Here is a 13,914-nt window from a genome sequence, read left to right on the forward strand (position 1 = left end):
CTGTTTGCAGCTATTTCTTCTGTCTTTTTTTTCTCTTCTGGTTTATTCCCTGTGGTCACTGTTTCCGATTCCAGTACCCTTGGTCTTATATATAAGTTTATCTGATTTGGTGAAGGGTAGGGGAAGCACAGAAACAGTGGAACAAGGGGTAAACCAATGCAACTGCAATACTCACTAGACACTATGTTGGAAAAGAACTTTACAAGTTGGGGCAGGAGGGCAGGGAGTGGGGGGAGGGAAAAGCAGAGAAAATGAGGGAAGGGTTAACACTGTTCAAAAAGAAATGTACTCATTACCTTACTTATATAACTGTAACCCCTCTCTACATCACCTTTACAATAAAAAAAATTTTTAAAGACAATATAGGTTAAGTGTAATTTAGGATCACGTAAACAGGGAGCAATATAGGAATACAATAGGACTCTAAATAATTTTCAGATATGCATAGACACAAAACTGAATTAAGACTATAATTTTAAAAGAAATCATATATTTCACAAAGAGAAAACACATTACTTAGACATATAATCAATCTCTATGTCTTTACCAAATCTTAGTTTTATTACCTGATAGTTATCACTGACAAACACATTCAGAGGTGACAGGACAAGTTGCAACATGGTCTCTCTGAACCCCTTTTTCATTTCAAAACATAGTCTTTCCAAGAAAGCTGTGGGACACTCAGGACCATCAGTAGTTCCATGCTACAGACACACAAAAAATAAAGTTAATGGTGAGAACTTGAAGGAAAATAAAAATTTTATTTATTGTGATTAGAAGAATTTGATTTTCAAAAGGAGTAACAATGCATACTGACAAAATTGATTACTTTGCACCTTAGTAAGGACACTAAGCAACAGAGGTGAGTGACCTCGTTTATGTAGTACTGGTTCATGATATAGACCCTGGTAGACAACATAAGTAATGGTTCCAGGGTCTACCTCCTCTTCCTCACTATTCCTAATCCAAAGTCCCCATGTTCTACAGGCATGACTACAGTCCAGGTCAGCCTCAACATGGCCAGGGGTCATCTTTAGAGTAAACGAGGAACCCATGCTAGATCCAAACCTGAGACACAACTCAACTTCTAGGCCGAGCCTGAAATTTGATTTTTACAATAGGCTCATCATAATGGTCCAAACTAGTCTAGAGCCTCAAAATGCAAAGTCCTAGAATATCATCATAACTCTACATCATGACTAAATGTGCTAAAGTTACATAGAACAGGAAGCTAGCTTTATACAGGTAGAGATAAATTCAAAAGATTTTTTTATCTTTTCTTGTGTACATATGTACCCTGTACCAAAGCACACATACACAGAGAATTTACCATTCTAAATAGATATCATTATATACTACAGACCATTTTGATACATAAGCACTTACAACAGGAAGACGCCCATGAACTTTGTACAAATTAACAAGGACAGTGATATCCCAAGGGCGCAAAGTGAGAGGATGAATTGACTTGGCTGAACTTTCATTTTCCTTTTTGTCATTTTCCATCCCAACAGCAGTCCATCCAGAGCTGGATGAGGTTGACAATGAGAGAACAGGGCTTGAAACAACTTCCTCAAAGTCCATATACATGTCATCTTCCCCAAAGTAGTTTTCCTAGAATATTAAGAAAAGCCAAGCAGCCATTACAAGAGATTTGCAATACAGGTCACTCATGAGCCCTAAATTTGTATGTAATACATGCCTCTACTCTACTATTAATTAAAAGCACCAGGACTATTTTCACAATGTATCAAAATATATATATTTATCTTAGTATACATCTTCTATAGCAAAAAGGCAAGTGATCACAAAGATTTATAGTAAAGCTTCATGACACCACCCCAACAATAGCAAAAACTTATCATTTGATCATCAAGGAGAACTCTGATTATTTGCATGGCTTAACAGTTTTCAATTTTTGCTTCTGAGTTCTGAAGCACTCCCCAGGGTCACCCTTTAAGGAAAGAAGATTCAGTCACTGAAAATCAATTTGCGTAAATCCAATTAGCTACATGTTATAGTTTATATATTACAGTTGGAATATTTATAAGGAATGTTCTAACAGCTTTACTAAAACTACCCAAGTTTGATCAGATAATAGCATGTGTTATCAACAGCTATCAAATATTTTTTCACATATTTCATTCACTTTTTTAGTATTAAAATGTTTCAATTATTAATATTTTTAATTCTTTTGCATCAGAAATTATAACATAGTAACAAAACAGCCTAAACAGCCTAAAGCGCCAAAGCAGACATAAAGATCAATGGAGCAAAACAGAAGACTAAGAAATAAAAATAACATGGGGCTGGGAAGGTGGCTCAGTGGTAGAGCGCTTGCCTTGCATGCTCGAGGCCCTGGGTTCGATTCCTCAGCACCACATAAGCAAAAAGAAAAAAGCTGGAAATGGCGCTGTAGCTCAAGTGGTAGAGCGCTTGCCTTGAGCTGAAGAGCTGAGGGACAGAGCCCAGGCCCAGAGTTCAGGCCCCACGACCGGACCCAAAAACAAACAAACAAAAAAAGAAATAAAAATAACGTTGCTACAGCCATCTAATCTTTGACAAAGGAGCCCAAACATACATTGGAGCAAAGGCAGACTCTTCAATAAGTGAAGAAAACTTGCTGTCTGCACACAAGTAATGTATATGTGGCATAAAAGAACAAAATATGAAAACAAATTTAGGAAAATACCAAGGTGCATAAAGTGGTCCCAGCAGCTCAGAAGGCAAAGTGTAAGATCCTCTCTGAGAAACAAACTAAAAACCTAAGGACTGGGAATGTGACCTAACTGACCGAGTGACTGCCTAACAATTCAGCATTCAATTCTTAGTACTGCAAAAATAATTATTAATGAATAAGTAAATAAAAATAAAGATGCTAAGGGGAGAAAAAGTAACTGATAAAAATCTTGAGTTTTTACAAATAGTAATAGCATCTTACTTTAAGATAAATTAATGCTTACAAGAGTTTTTAGAAAATACAATATAACGAGTCAAATACTTAGATTTTTATGTATGTTCAAAATTCTCCTAAACCAGTCCTTTCTCCAGAAAAAAACCTTCACTAAAGATCTTGACTGGCTCTCCCTGACAAACCCTAGTCCCTCTCCAGAATTAATCACTCCTACCACTGTGGATTATAGAATTCTGTTACCTACATTTTTAATATCCAAATCTCTGCATCTAAGTAAATGCAAAAGAAAGCAAATAAGCATGCAGTGTAAAATTAAAGCTACACAAATATCACTCCTACAAGTAACTCTCTTGTTTATGATGAGAAAATAAATCTTTGATTAGTAGACATACTTTACATCCAACATTGTAATAAAAACCAAATTGGTAAAGTAACCTTTCAAAGTCCTGGGAAAAATGCAAAACTTCATGAAAATAATGTTAATTGGTCCTGGAACACTGCTATCATCATAGGCTGAGCTATCAGAGATAAGCAAGGTTTAAAAACATTAGTTACGAGAAAGAAGTAGTAAATGAGTAAGATGTTGATTACTGGTAAGAAACTTCTTACAAGTATAATCAGTATAATCAGATATAAAAAGAATGATTATGATCTCTAGAAAACTGATGAAATCCTCAAATATTTTTCCAAAAATAGCCTGTCTTCAAAATCATGGTACAGACATCAACTTTCAGTGTCATCAAACTATGCAATCACACAATTTCAGTGGAAAAATTGTGCTTTAAAGGAATCAACATAAATTCATTTTTTGTTCTAAGATGTAGTGCACATTTATTCAGAACTGAAATTTGGCATATTCTGATCTAAACTTATTTTATTTTATTTTTCTAAACTTATTTTAATATAACTGTTTCTCTAAGATAAAGCTCAAATCAAATCTTGGCTCATTTTTCATCATGAAGTGTTGTCATGTTTCAGTGGACACACATGAAATGAGAATTTTCCTAGTAGTAACTACTGCCAGATAACAAGCAATGCTTTTGTTGCTGCATTATGTGTCAAAATTTGTCCATAAATCAGCCTGTTCCTTTAGCTATTGCTCTAACTTTCTGAAAAACAGACCCTGAATTATCTTTATCTGTAACTAGCACCCTTCCTAGAATGCTAGAAGTTAAAGTTGTTGACTGCATTTTACTAAGTGGTAAGTACTGCTGTAACTGATTCTGGGGTGCACATCCAGTAAGCATCATTTAATGTATCCTCAAAAATTTAAGTTATACAACTGGCAATTTCAAATGTGTCAGCTGCCTCCATGGAAAAATGTATGTTTCTTTAAAAACCATACCTTTATACAGAGAAATGCATTTAGCAGAGGTCCATAGAGTGTTATCTGAGAATCTGGGGAAAGTTCCATTTCCACATGTAGTTTATCTGGTGGCAGTTCTGAAGGATCCACAGGAGGGCGTGAAGAGGTCAAGGGTGAAGAAACAACTCTGTCTGATGCTTTCTGAGCTGGCCTTAGGACAGACAGCATAGTTTCTTCCATTTCTGATACTAGAAAAAATTGAAGGGAAAGAAAGATAAATATTTGAGGAAAGGAGGAAATGACATCCTAAAAGTTCTTCAAGGAAATACCAAGAAATTTTACTTTCCAATTATAAAATCAAATGATCTTGGTATGCCTATAGTATATAATTTTTAAAAAGATTTGAAAGACCAATAATTAAGAAGGCAAATAAAAAACAACTTCACTGATACATTAAGAGAAACGTATAAATCAGACTTCAAAGAAAAATAAAAATAAAAAGTTGCTGTTAACGTAAGTAACAATCTGTGGTACAAATGTGGACCATAACTGCAGTGTAACATTATTACCCTCTAGACTATATGAACAACTAGGAAAACTATTCTTTGAAACTTCACACACTAGAAAAACATAAAGAAAACAATTATTTGATTTTTTTTGGACACAAGAATAAGGCAAACTATCTTCAGGAAGCTATAAACTATATGATAATAGCTAAAATGCATTAAAGAAACATTTCCAAAAAATCAAGCATTATAAATATACAAATATACAAATTAACACATACATGGCTTCATATTCTAGTTCTGTTGTTACTAGTTTGGCAGTCTTTAAGAAAGTTACTTACTTTTTCTCAGCCTATTTTTCCAACTCCAAAATAAGAATAATTATTTCCTTCACAGAGCTGTTGTAAAGATTCTACATTTAATCTATTCAATAAATGTTCAAAAGTTAGCTATAATCATTCCAAAGTATTTAAAACATGGTAAATTTATATACTTATTTTAGAACAAATGCATTTCCATTTTGCATTGTTTTCTGATGAGTATTAACTGTAACAGCAGCTGTTTCAAAGTATAAATTCTATAAAAACTCTTACATGATTGTTTTAGCTGTTCATCTGCCTTTTGTGGATAAATTGGATGCCACGTATAATCAATTGTAAGCATGACACTTGGGACAGTCCAGCATTCAACCCAGCCAGCCCTATGAAGAGTAAAAAACAGTTTCTAGTCAGATACTTTTTTCTTGACTAATACTCAAATACTACTTACAGATTAGTAAACATTTTCATTATTTGAAAGAAGAAATTTCTCCACATATAAGCACAAAATGCCTGGTCATAATGTACTCACTTTTCCTGAGTAATGTTGCGCCATTTTGGTTTAGCTGTTTTCTGGCCACTCTGGCACTCACCAGGAATGCCAGCATCATGAATCGTCTTATTTGGGTGGCAGTTCTTTACCAGCATAAATAACGAATATTTACTAGGATGGCAATCTGGCAGAAACAAATGAAGATCAACATCTTCTCCCTAAAAAATAATTTATAATAACCCAAGTAATAAAATCAGGACATCAATATGTTAGACCAACATTTGCAAGCAAATCAATATATAACAATCTTGAAAATGAATTCAATGTAAGATACTAAAATTTAAACTGTATATTTTTACTGAACGGTCAGGTAAATACCTGGAATAAGCTTTTGTTAGGCTATAATTAAATTCTGACTGGAAATTGTTTTAAAAAAAAACACATATTCCACATGATAATGTAAAACTGTCTTCTATGGTTTCCGTGGATGGATACTTGATGTAAAACTCAAGAGAAGTAAAAGATTCAGCCTGATGGCACAAGCTTTTAATCCCAGCTACTGGGCTGGCCCAGACAAAAGCAACAGCTCAAGTGGTAGAGCACTTGCCTACACAAGAAATCCCCTCATTAAAAAAAATAATAATAAAGAAAAACTCTTAATATAAGCTCAGGTGAAAAATGCTCTTTTTTTTGTAACTGTTAAAATAGTATTATCTCTTGAGGTTTAATAAAATTGGATATAACTTTTTTCCTCTTAAGGTCTCTATTCTTTGTTTACTTTGATGTCTAGTATATTTTCTTTCTTTTGGGTGTTTCTGTTGTTCAAAATGGCAAACCTACTTACCATGAGGTTTCTTTCACTCTATTTCCATATATACATATAATGTACTTGACTTTCCCTTCTCTTGTTCAACCTTGACCACTACCCTCTTCCCCTCCCCCACTTTGTTTAAACAATTTTACTGGGTTTCACTATGCTATTTACACACACACACACACACACACACACAATGCACTTCTATTACCTTTATCCCTAAAGTACACACAAGAGAGCAGCTACAAAAATGCAGTCATAAGCAGCATAAGCAAGGGCTCAAAATTAACATGGAAACTCATTAGCTATGTGACAACTATAACTTTGTTCCTCTCTCAATGTTTCTCTCCCTTATAGCCTAAGCTGTCTTTGAACTTGTGATCCCCCTGCCTATGTCTCCTTAGTATTAGGATTGCAGGCATGTGTCACACCACAATACCATGCTTGATATTCCAACATACAGAAAATAGTATTAACTATTAGAAAACTGTTTTGAGGATTAGATGAATTACTACACATAAAGGATTCAGAACAGTGTCTGCACACAGAAAATGTTTAATAAGTGTCAGCTGTTCCTATTATTATTTTCCTATTTTTACCACTATAACTCACATTAATACTACAATTACTAATGATTATCCAAACCCTACCATTATCCAAACCCATCAAGTTTTAAGCTTGGGAGAAGTATGTAAAAGTTGCTTTTTGAAAAAGGAAGAAAGATACTTTTGGTTATCTCCTGAATTCATTTTTAAATTAAGAATCAAATATACAGGAAGTATAAAATCAGTTCATAAAACATCAGAGCTAGACAGAGTTCTTAGGAGAACATACAAATTAACCACAGAGATCAGAAATGAGGGCTCTAAGAAAATAATCAATTTGGGAATTTTTTTTGTTGGCCAGTTTCTTAGGGGGAACATGTAACAAAAAGCAGCAGGAATTCTGGGACACTAAAGTCAATCAAATTTACTAACAAACCTTCTGAAATAAACAATATATCCATTTATACATACTTTTAAGGAGAATTTAGTGTTACACGTAGCTGGAACAAAATCCGTAAATGGCAAAGAAAAATCAATGTTTAATCTTTCTCCACAGGCTGCCAGGTACACTATAATAAAAAGAGGAAATATATTTACTTTTTTTTTTTTTTTTGCCAACCATGGGTCTTGAACTCAGGGCCTGGGTTGCTGTCCCTGAGCTCTTCAGCTCCAGGTTAGCACTCTATCATTGAGCCACAGCGCCACTTCCAGCTTTTTCTGTTTATGTGGTATTGAGGAATTAAACCCAGAGCTTCATGCATTCTAAGTAAGCACTCTACGACTGAGCCACATTCCAAACCCTATATTTATTTATAATGTCAATAAAATTTAAATGTAAAAACTGCCTTAACTGTACAACTAAATGAAATTAAATGTAAAATGATAGGTAAAATCCAACACAAATTCATAAATACTCCTCAAAGAGTTTTACATGATAGTAAGGGAAAAGCAATTCTAGTATCTACAAAAATACTGAAGTCAGTACTAATTTTCTTTACTGATATATGCCTTAATGAGTAGAATGATAAACCTAATTTTAAAAAATTGCTTACCATTTTCCTGTTGTTTAGTAGAACAGTCAATCCAGTTGTGCTGATTAGCAGCCCAAATCATTTCAAATTGATGAAACATGATCTTAAAATTCCACGTGTATGGAACAAATGAAAAAATATCTGGAGCACTATCACTAGACCAGTCTTGAATTAAATCTAAAATTATTGGGGTACAGAACATAAAGTTAACTGAAATTTAGAAAATAAAAGTTTCTAACTAGAAAAAAATGAATCTTTGTAACTGAAAAGAACTTTTACATTGAAATGTTTTTTTATAAAGTGTCAGATATTAAAGGCTTGACAGTAAAGTGATATCTCTTTACTAGTTATAGTTCCAAATATAAAATTTCATATATTTAATATATTACTTTTCAAGAAATTCTAGCAAACAGAAATCATGTCATATCCTACTTCGCAAATAATCCAACACTGTGAATAGATTGCCTCTCATTTTTCTATGTAGATTTTTATAATTCTATATTCATGTGTTATGCACTGCTTTTTGATTGAAAAATACTTTTCCTGGTATACCCACATTTATTAATTACAAATTTTGCACTAATAGTTAAAACGCCAAACTCTTGGCAGCAAAATTGGGTGAAAATTTTCATTCTTATATACAAATAAGAAAACTGAAGTTTAAACAATGAAGTAACTTAACATCACAGTGACAGTAAATAATGTTGTATAAAATTGTCTATCATTATTGATCTATTATCTATAATTGTGTTTAAATCACCACTATTCCTCCAAATATCTAGTAGTACTCAAAACAGATTGGATGTTTGTAAATGAGGGATGGAGGAAGGGTTAGGTGAGTGGATGGGCAGAGAAAGCAAGCAAGCAGTCAAGCAAACATTAGGTTGTGGTTAGTCTTTGACCCTAATACATTATAGCAACTCTCTGGGACTAAATTTTAGAACACAATTCCATAAATGTGTTAATTTGCATGTAGCTACCTTTCTACTATTCATAACTAAGAATAAATATTTTTCATAGTCATGAAAGATGAATAGCTACCAAAACTTGCTCCAAGAAATAAGGGTGCTTTTTTAATACTAATAACATCAACTATACAAATGGACAAGAGTAAACAGGGACTCTGAATATAAAGTCAATGCTTTTGGCTTTTGATTACAATAATTATTGATTATAATAATTCAAACAAATTATGAAGTTAAGCTGATGCTTAAGAAGAGAAAGAAATTGATGCATCAAGACAATCTTACCATCCCTACACTGATATAAAACATTGGCCTAAGTTGTCTGGTTTAGAAGAGAACACAAAACATCTGGATAAAAATTTCCTCTTTGATATTCTCAGCCTAAAAGAAAATTGCAAAAGTAACAAAACAAGAATGATGTTTTCAAATCTCTATAGTTAATTTAGAAGTAACAAATTCACCATGAAAAACCTATTATTTGTATTTTCAAAAAATACCTGTAAAGAAGTTCTTCTGTGCAAAAATGAAGTGGTAGGTGGCTTTGTAAACCTCTAGCTCACACCGCCATGTCTGGGGCATGTTCCAAAGTCGGGGGTAGCTGGCATTGATGTGGAACTGCAAAATAAACATTAGTTCTTAAAATGAGACACTGTGTAAACGGCATTGGATGAAGTCACATGTTTTGTGGAGGAATTAAAACTTCTATTCCTACTGAGCTGAACAGGAAGTACCTTTGAGATTTTAATGTAATTGTGGTGAAAGTTGAGTATCTCAGTAATATACAGCTCCCTGAAATATTAAGCCATGATGTGGTCAAAATCTTTGAAAATCAGTCTGTAGTTTTGAAACTATACTCCAGCTAACCCAGTAGTACTTATTTCACCTCAGCCTCATAAGAGGCACAGGAGGGCAGTGTGCATAATTTACTATCACACAGTGACACTGTTATGGCTAAAAAGCTTTAAGTTTCTGCCAAGGAAAAGGCTGCCTGACATGGAACAGCATCGCCCGCCACACAGCCCCATGTATTGACAATGGATCAAGAATTCTAATGAATGACGACACTTAATAAGCACTAAATTTGCCAATTCAAAATGTATTTATGGTGTTTGATAAATTCTTGATAGTTGAGAAATTTCCTCCTAATTTGCATTTATATTGTATGTAAGATGCTGGCTTAAAAAATTAAGCCTCTATGACATCATGTTAAATTATTTTTGTGAGTATTAAACATTGTACATGGTAGCTTTGTAGTTATTATCTTCATTTTTAAAAACAGAAAGAAAAAATATATCCAATCAATACATTTCCAACCTGCAATTTGAATCATGGCATTTTTACACTGCTTCTGTTTCTAATGGGAGGAACTCAAGACACCAATAGGACTTTCTTCCTCTCAACTTATTTTTTTCACTCAGTTAAAAGCAAAATGACTAATGCTATTTAAACTCTAAGAAAGAACCCAATAGGGCCAAGAAATCACGTCACAAAAATTATTTTATTTGGAATTTAGGAGAAATTTAGTACAGAAATATGATGTCTACAAACAATATTCTAACAAACTTCACACTTTTCATTGCCTTCTATTCACATGTCTACACATAGCAGGAGACACCAGGCAGTCTATACCACTGGGAAGAGATGAGAGTGCACTTTTCTTCCCACATATGGGGTCAAGAACCCTGGTAGTTTGTGAATAAATTTGACATTTTAGAGCAGAAAATTCAAACCAAATTTGTACTACATCCAAGTATATGTATCATCATATATGCCAGACTTACTGCTACCATTTCTGCTTCTAGAAGGGTCCGGTATTGCATACTAGTAGTGGCATCAACATGTAAGAGCTGTCCTTTAATTGCAGGGGTGTAACCTAATAAATAAAAACACAGAAATTAAGGGCCAGGAAATAGCACACAACTAGTAATCTTGGACTAGAACTTCTACCACCCCTAAAAAGTGAAATTGCTAAAAAATGGTGGTAAGTCACTGTCCAAACACAACATCTCAATCTTGCTAATATGGATGCTTCTTATTTTGAACAGGTCTCAGGAAAGATCTTCACCATGTGATATCTATGCTGATTTTGCTTTTGAGTCCAAAACTACAGCAGTCTCTCGGCATTTATGGGAGATTGTTTCCAGGAACCTCTTTGAATTCCAAAATCTGTACATGCTCAAATCCTTTATATCTCTATATAAGCCACAGGATTTTCCTATTACCTACAGACATGGTCCACATGTTTCAAATTATCTCTAGGACAGTTACAACACCTAAGGCAATGTAAATTCCATGTAAATAGTTGTTATACTATGCTGTTTTAAGTATAAGAAAAACTGACCATGTTCAGTACAGACAGGATTTTTTAAATATTTTCAACTCACAGTTGGTTGAATCCATGAATAGGATAATTGTCTATGCCTATCTCTACATAACAGTTTTCAACACTTTAATACAACTTACATTTTTTTCTTTATCACAGACTCAAGAGTACATATTTGCTTCATTTTCAACCATGTCTATAAAATGAGTTTGAAACAACTCGTGAAATGACTATTTTCCAACAATGCAGCCCATTCTCCACAAAGGCAGGAAAGCATAGCATCACAGTTCCTTTCTGGATGGGTTTCCTCTCTATGAACACTGACCAGTCACATGGCTAGTTACATGTATCCTGCTATCAAGGGATTTTTTTTTTCCTTTCCAAATACCTGAATCTGGCTTATAATTATATTACTCTCCTGATAACATTGTTCTTCCTAAGACCTAACTCTATTTTATGCTTTATTAATGTTTATTTAAAAGAACTATATCACCTTATAGTAACCTTTTCACTAATCATTTCAGATTTGAAAAAAAAAACAAAATGATTACCACTTACCATTTTCTTCAACTGTCATCGGAATATTAATTTCTAAATATGAGCCAGCTCCTACATTCACATGTACAGCATTTGTTTCCTACCAAAAGAATACATAAAAGATTTAGTTCCATCATGTTTTTCTTCTCAAAGAAACTACGAATGTTGTGAAACAAGCATTAAAAATCTGTAAGAACAATAGTTTCAATTTATACCTAAACTAGAACAACTTTTAACAAAACACCAAAGAGAAAACTGAACCATAATATAACATGAAGGGCCATTATTATTCATCATTAGTTTCTCTTCCTGAATTATAGTTAATAAAAATATAAAAGTTACATACATAAAATCATTTATGGGGAGTGCAATAAAGATCACAGAAATGAATTTAGGTACAGGAATGGGTACCAGAAATTTTGTCTAAAAATTTTTATTCAAATTTTAAACACAATTGCTACTATACTATTACAATAATTACCCTGTTTTTAGTAAACAGCAAGTCAATGGTGGCATCTGCTATAATATTCATTCGTAGTTCAAAAGCAAGGATCTGTCTTGGTCTTCCAGGCTGTGCAATTTCAGAAACTTTCAGAACTTGATAATCAGGTGGAAAGAAAAACTTCCATAAACAATCTCTATATAAGAAGATAGAAAAAAAGATATGTAATGCAAACGAAGATTACCTCTGATAAGGGCTCAGAGTAGTTTGGGTTTTTTTGTTGCTTTGGGGTTTTTTTTTTGTTATTGCTTTTTTTGGGTCCGGTTGTGGGGCCTGAACTCTGGGCCTGGGCGCTGTCCCTCAGCTCTTCAGTTCAAGGCTAGCATGCTACCATTTGAGCCATAGTACCACTACGGCTTTTTTTTTCTGCTTATGTGGTGCTGAGGAATTGAACCCAGGGCCTCATGTATGCAAGGCAAGCGCTCTACCACTGAGCCACCTTCCCAGCACCTCAGAGTAGTTTTATAAGGATACATGACAATTGTTCTCATTTAATAATTCCTGTTTTCTCCAATGTCTTGACCACTTCCTATACTATTACCAAATGAGTCATAGGTAAGACCAAATTTGATTATACAAATGTACTGAGGAATCAAAAACATTTTACATTTTGTGTCAATTGTTCAAATAGTAAATAATGACAGAGGATATCTTAATTAGAACTGCACTCCCACACTAAACAATGATTTAAGCTTTCTGAGAAAACTTGACTTCCTTCCTTGTCTAAGACACAGGCATGCCTTAACTTGTCTCTAAGCACGCTTCTAAGGATTAAATACAATGTATCTGAAAAACTGAGCAGGTAACAGAGCATGGAACAATTTATTTTATTTTATTATTATTATTTTTTTTGTTGGTTGTGGAGCTTGAACTCTGGGCCTGGGTGCTGTCCCTGCGCTCTTCAGCTCACAGCGAGCACTCTATCGCTTGATCCACAATGCCACTTCCAGTTTTTCTAGTGGTTTATTGAAGATCAGAGTCTCACGGACTTTTCTGCCTGGGCTGGCTTTGAACCTAATCCTCAGATCTCAGCCTCCTCAGTAGCTAGGATTACAGGCATGAGCCACCAGCGCCCAGCTGAACAAATTTTGTATTCCTTTCATAATCATTTTTAATATGGTATCAATAAAAGGCTAAAGATCAACTTATCTCTAAAAAGTACATAGGTGTTTAGATGCTAAGACTTCAATTAGTGTCTATCAAATAATGAAGATAAATAATAATTTCCAATTCAGTGTAAGCCAAACTTAATACAATGTTGCTCATATTTTCAGAAGGGGCAAGTTGGTGGTTTTTAAAGAAAGGTTAAAGAAGCAGTCAGCAGTGACAAGAAATACTACTTGGAATACTATCTATCTATCTATCTATACACTATATACTACAAATTGTAAAAGAACAGACTGCTTGCTAGGCAAGAGAGGGGAGAAAGGAAAAAAAGAGGTGAGAAAGAGAGACAGACAGACAGAGACAGGGACAGAAACCAAGAGAAAGAAGGGGAGAGATAAGGAGAAGGGAGAGTTTGACAGAGAGAGAGACAGAGAAATATTATTTTTTATTGTTACTATAAAGGTGATGTCAGAAGAGTTATAGTTGAGATCATAATATTTAATAAAGAGTATTTGTAATAATAGGTAGTACTTTCAAAATTAAAAAGTTATCAA

General features: G+C 33.9%; 1 protein-coding gene across 4 annotated transcripts in view; it reads right to left on the bottom strand.

Annotated features, from left to right (window-relative positions):
* The window catches only part of Kiaa1109 (KIAA1109 ortholog), a 150,657-nt gene that overhangs the window by 118,521 nt on the left and 18,222 nt on the right, over positions 1 to 13,914 (bottom strand). For all 4 annotated transcript variants that reach the window (XM_013022153.1, XM_013022156.1, XM_013022155.1 and 1 more), the window contains exons 7-17: positions 12,233 to 12,389; positions 11,773 to 11,851; positions 10,673 to 10,764; positions 9,389 to 9,506; positions 7,948 to 8,103; positions 7,367 to 7,464; positions 5,576 to 5,754; positions 5,320 to 5,426; positions 4,260 to 4,468; positions 1,387 to 1,614; positions 567 to 704 (exon numbers count right to left, since the gene is read on the bottom strand). In XM_013022153.1, the coding sequence (XP_012877607.1) occupies positions 567 to 704; positions 1,387 to 1,614; positions 4,260 to 4,468; positions 5,320 to 5,426; positions 5,576 to 5,754; positions 7,367 to 7,464; positions 7,948 to 8,103; positions 9,389 to 9,506; positions 10,673 to 10,764; positions 11,773 to 11,851; positions 12,233 to 12,389 (1,561 nt within the window). The remainder of the gene's footprint in view (positions 1 to 566; positions 705 to 1,386; positions 1,615 to 4,259; positions 4,469 to 5,319; positions 5,427 to 5,575; positions 5,755 to 7,366; positions 7,465 to 7,947; positions 8,104 to 9,388; positions 9,507 to 10,672; positions 10,765 to 11,772; positions 11,852 to 12,232; positions 12,390 to 13,914) is intronic.

The sequence above is a fragment of the Dipodomys ordii genome, unplaced genomic scaffold, assembly GCF_000151885.1.
Source record: "Dipodomys ordii isolate 6190 unplaced genomic scaffold, Dord_2.0 Scaffold60, whole genome shotgun sequence".
NCBI classification, from domain to species: domain Eukaryota; kingdom Metazoa; phylum Chordata; class Mammalia; order Rodentia; family Heteromyidae; genus Dipodomys; species Dipodomys ordii.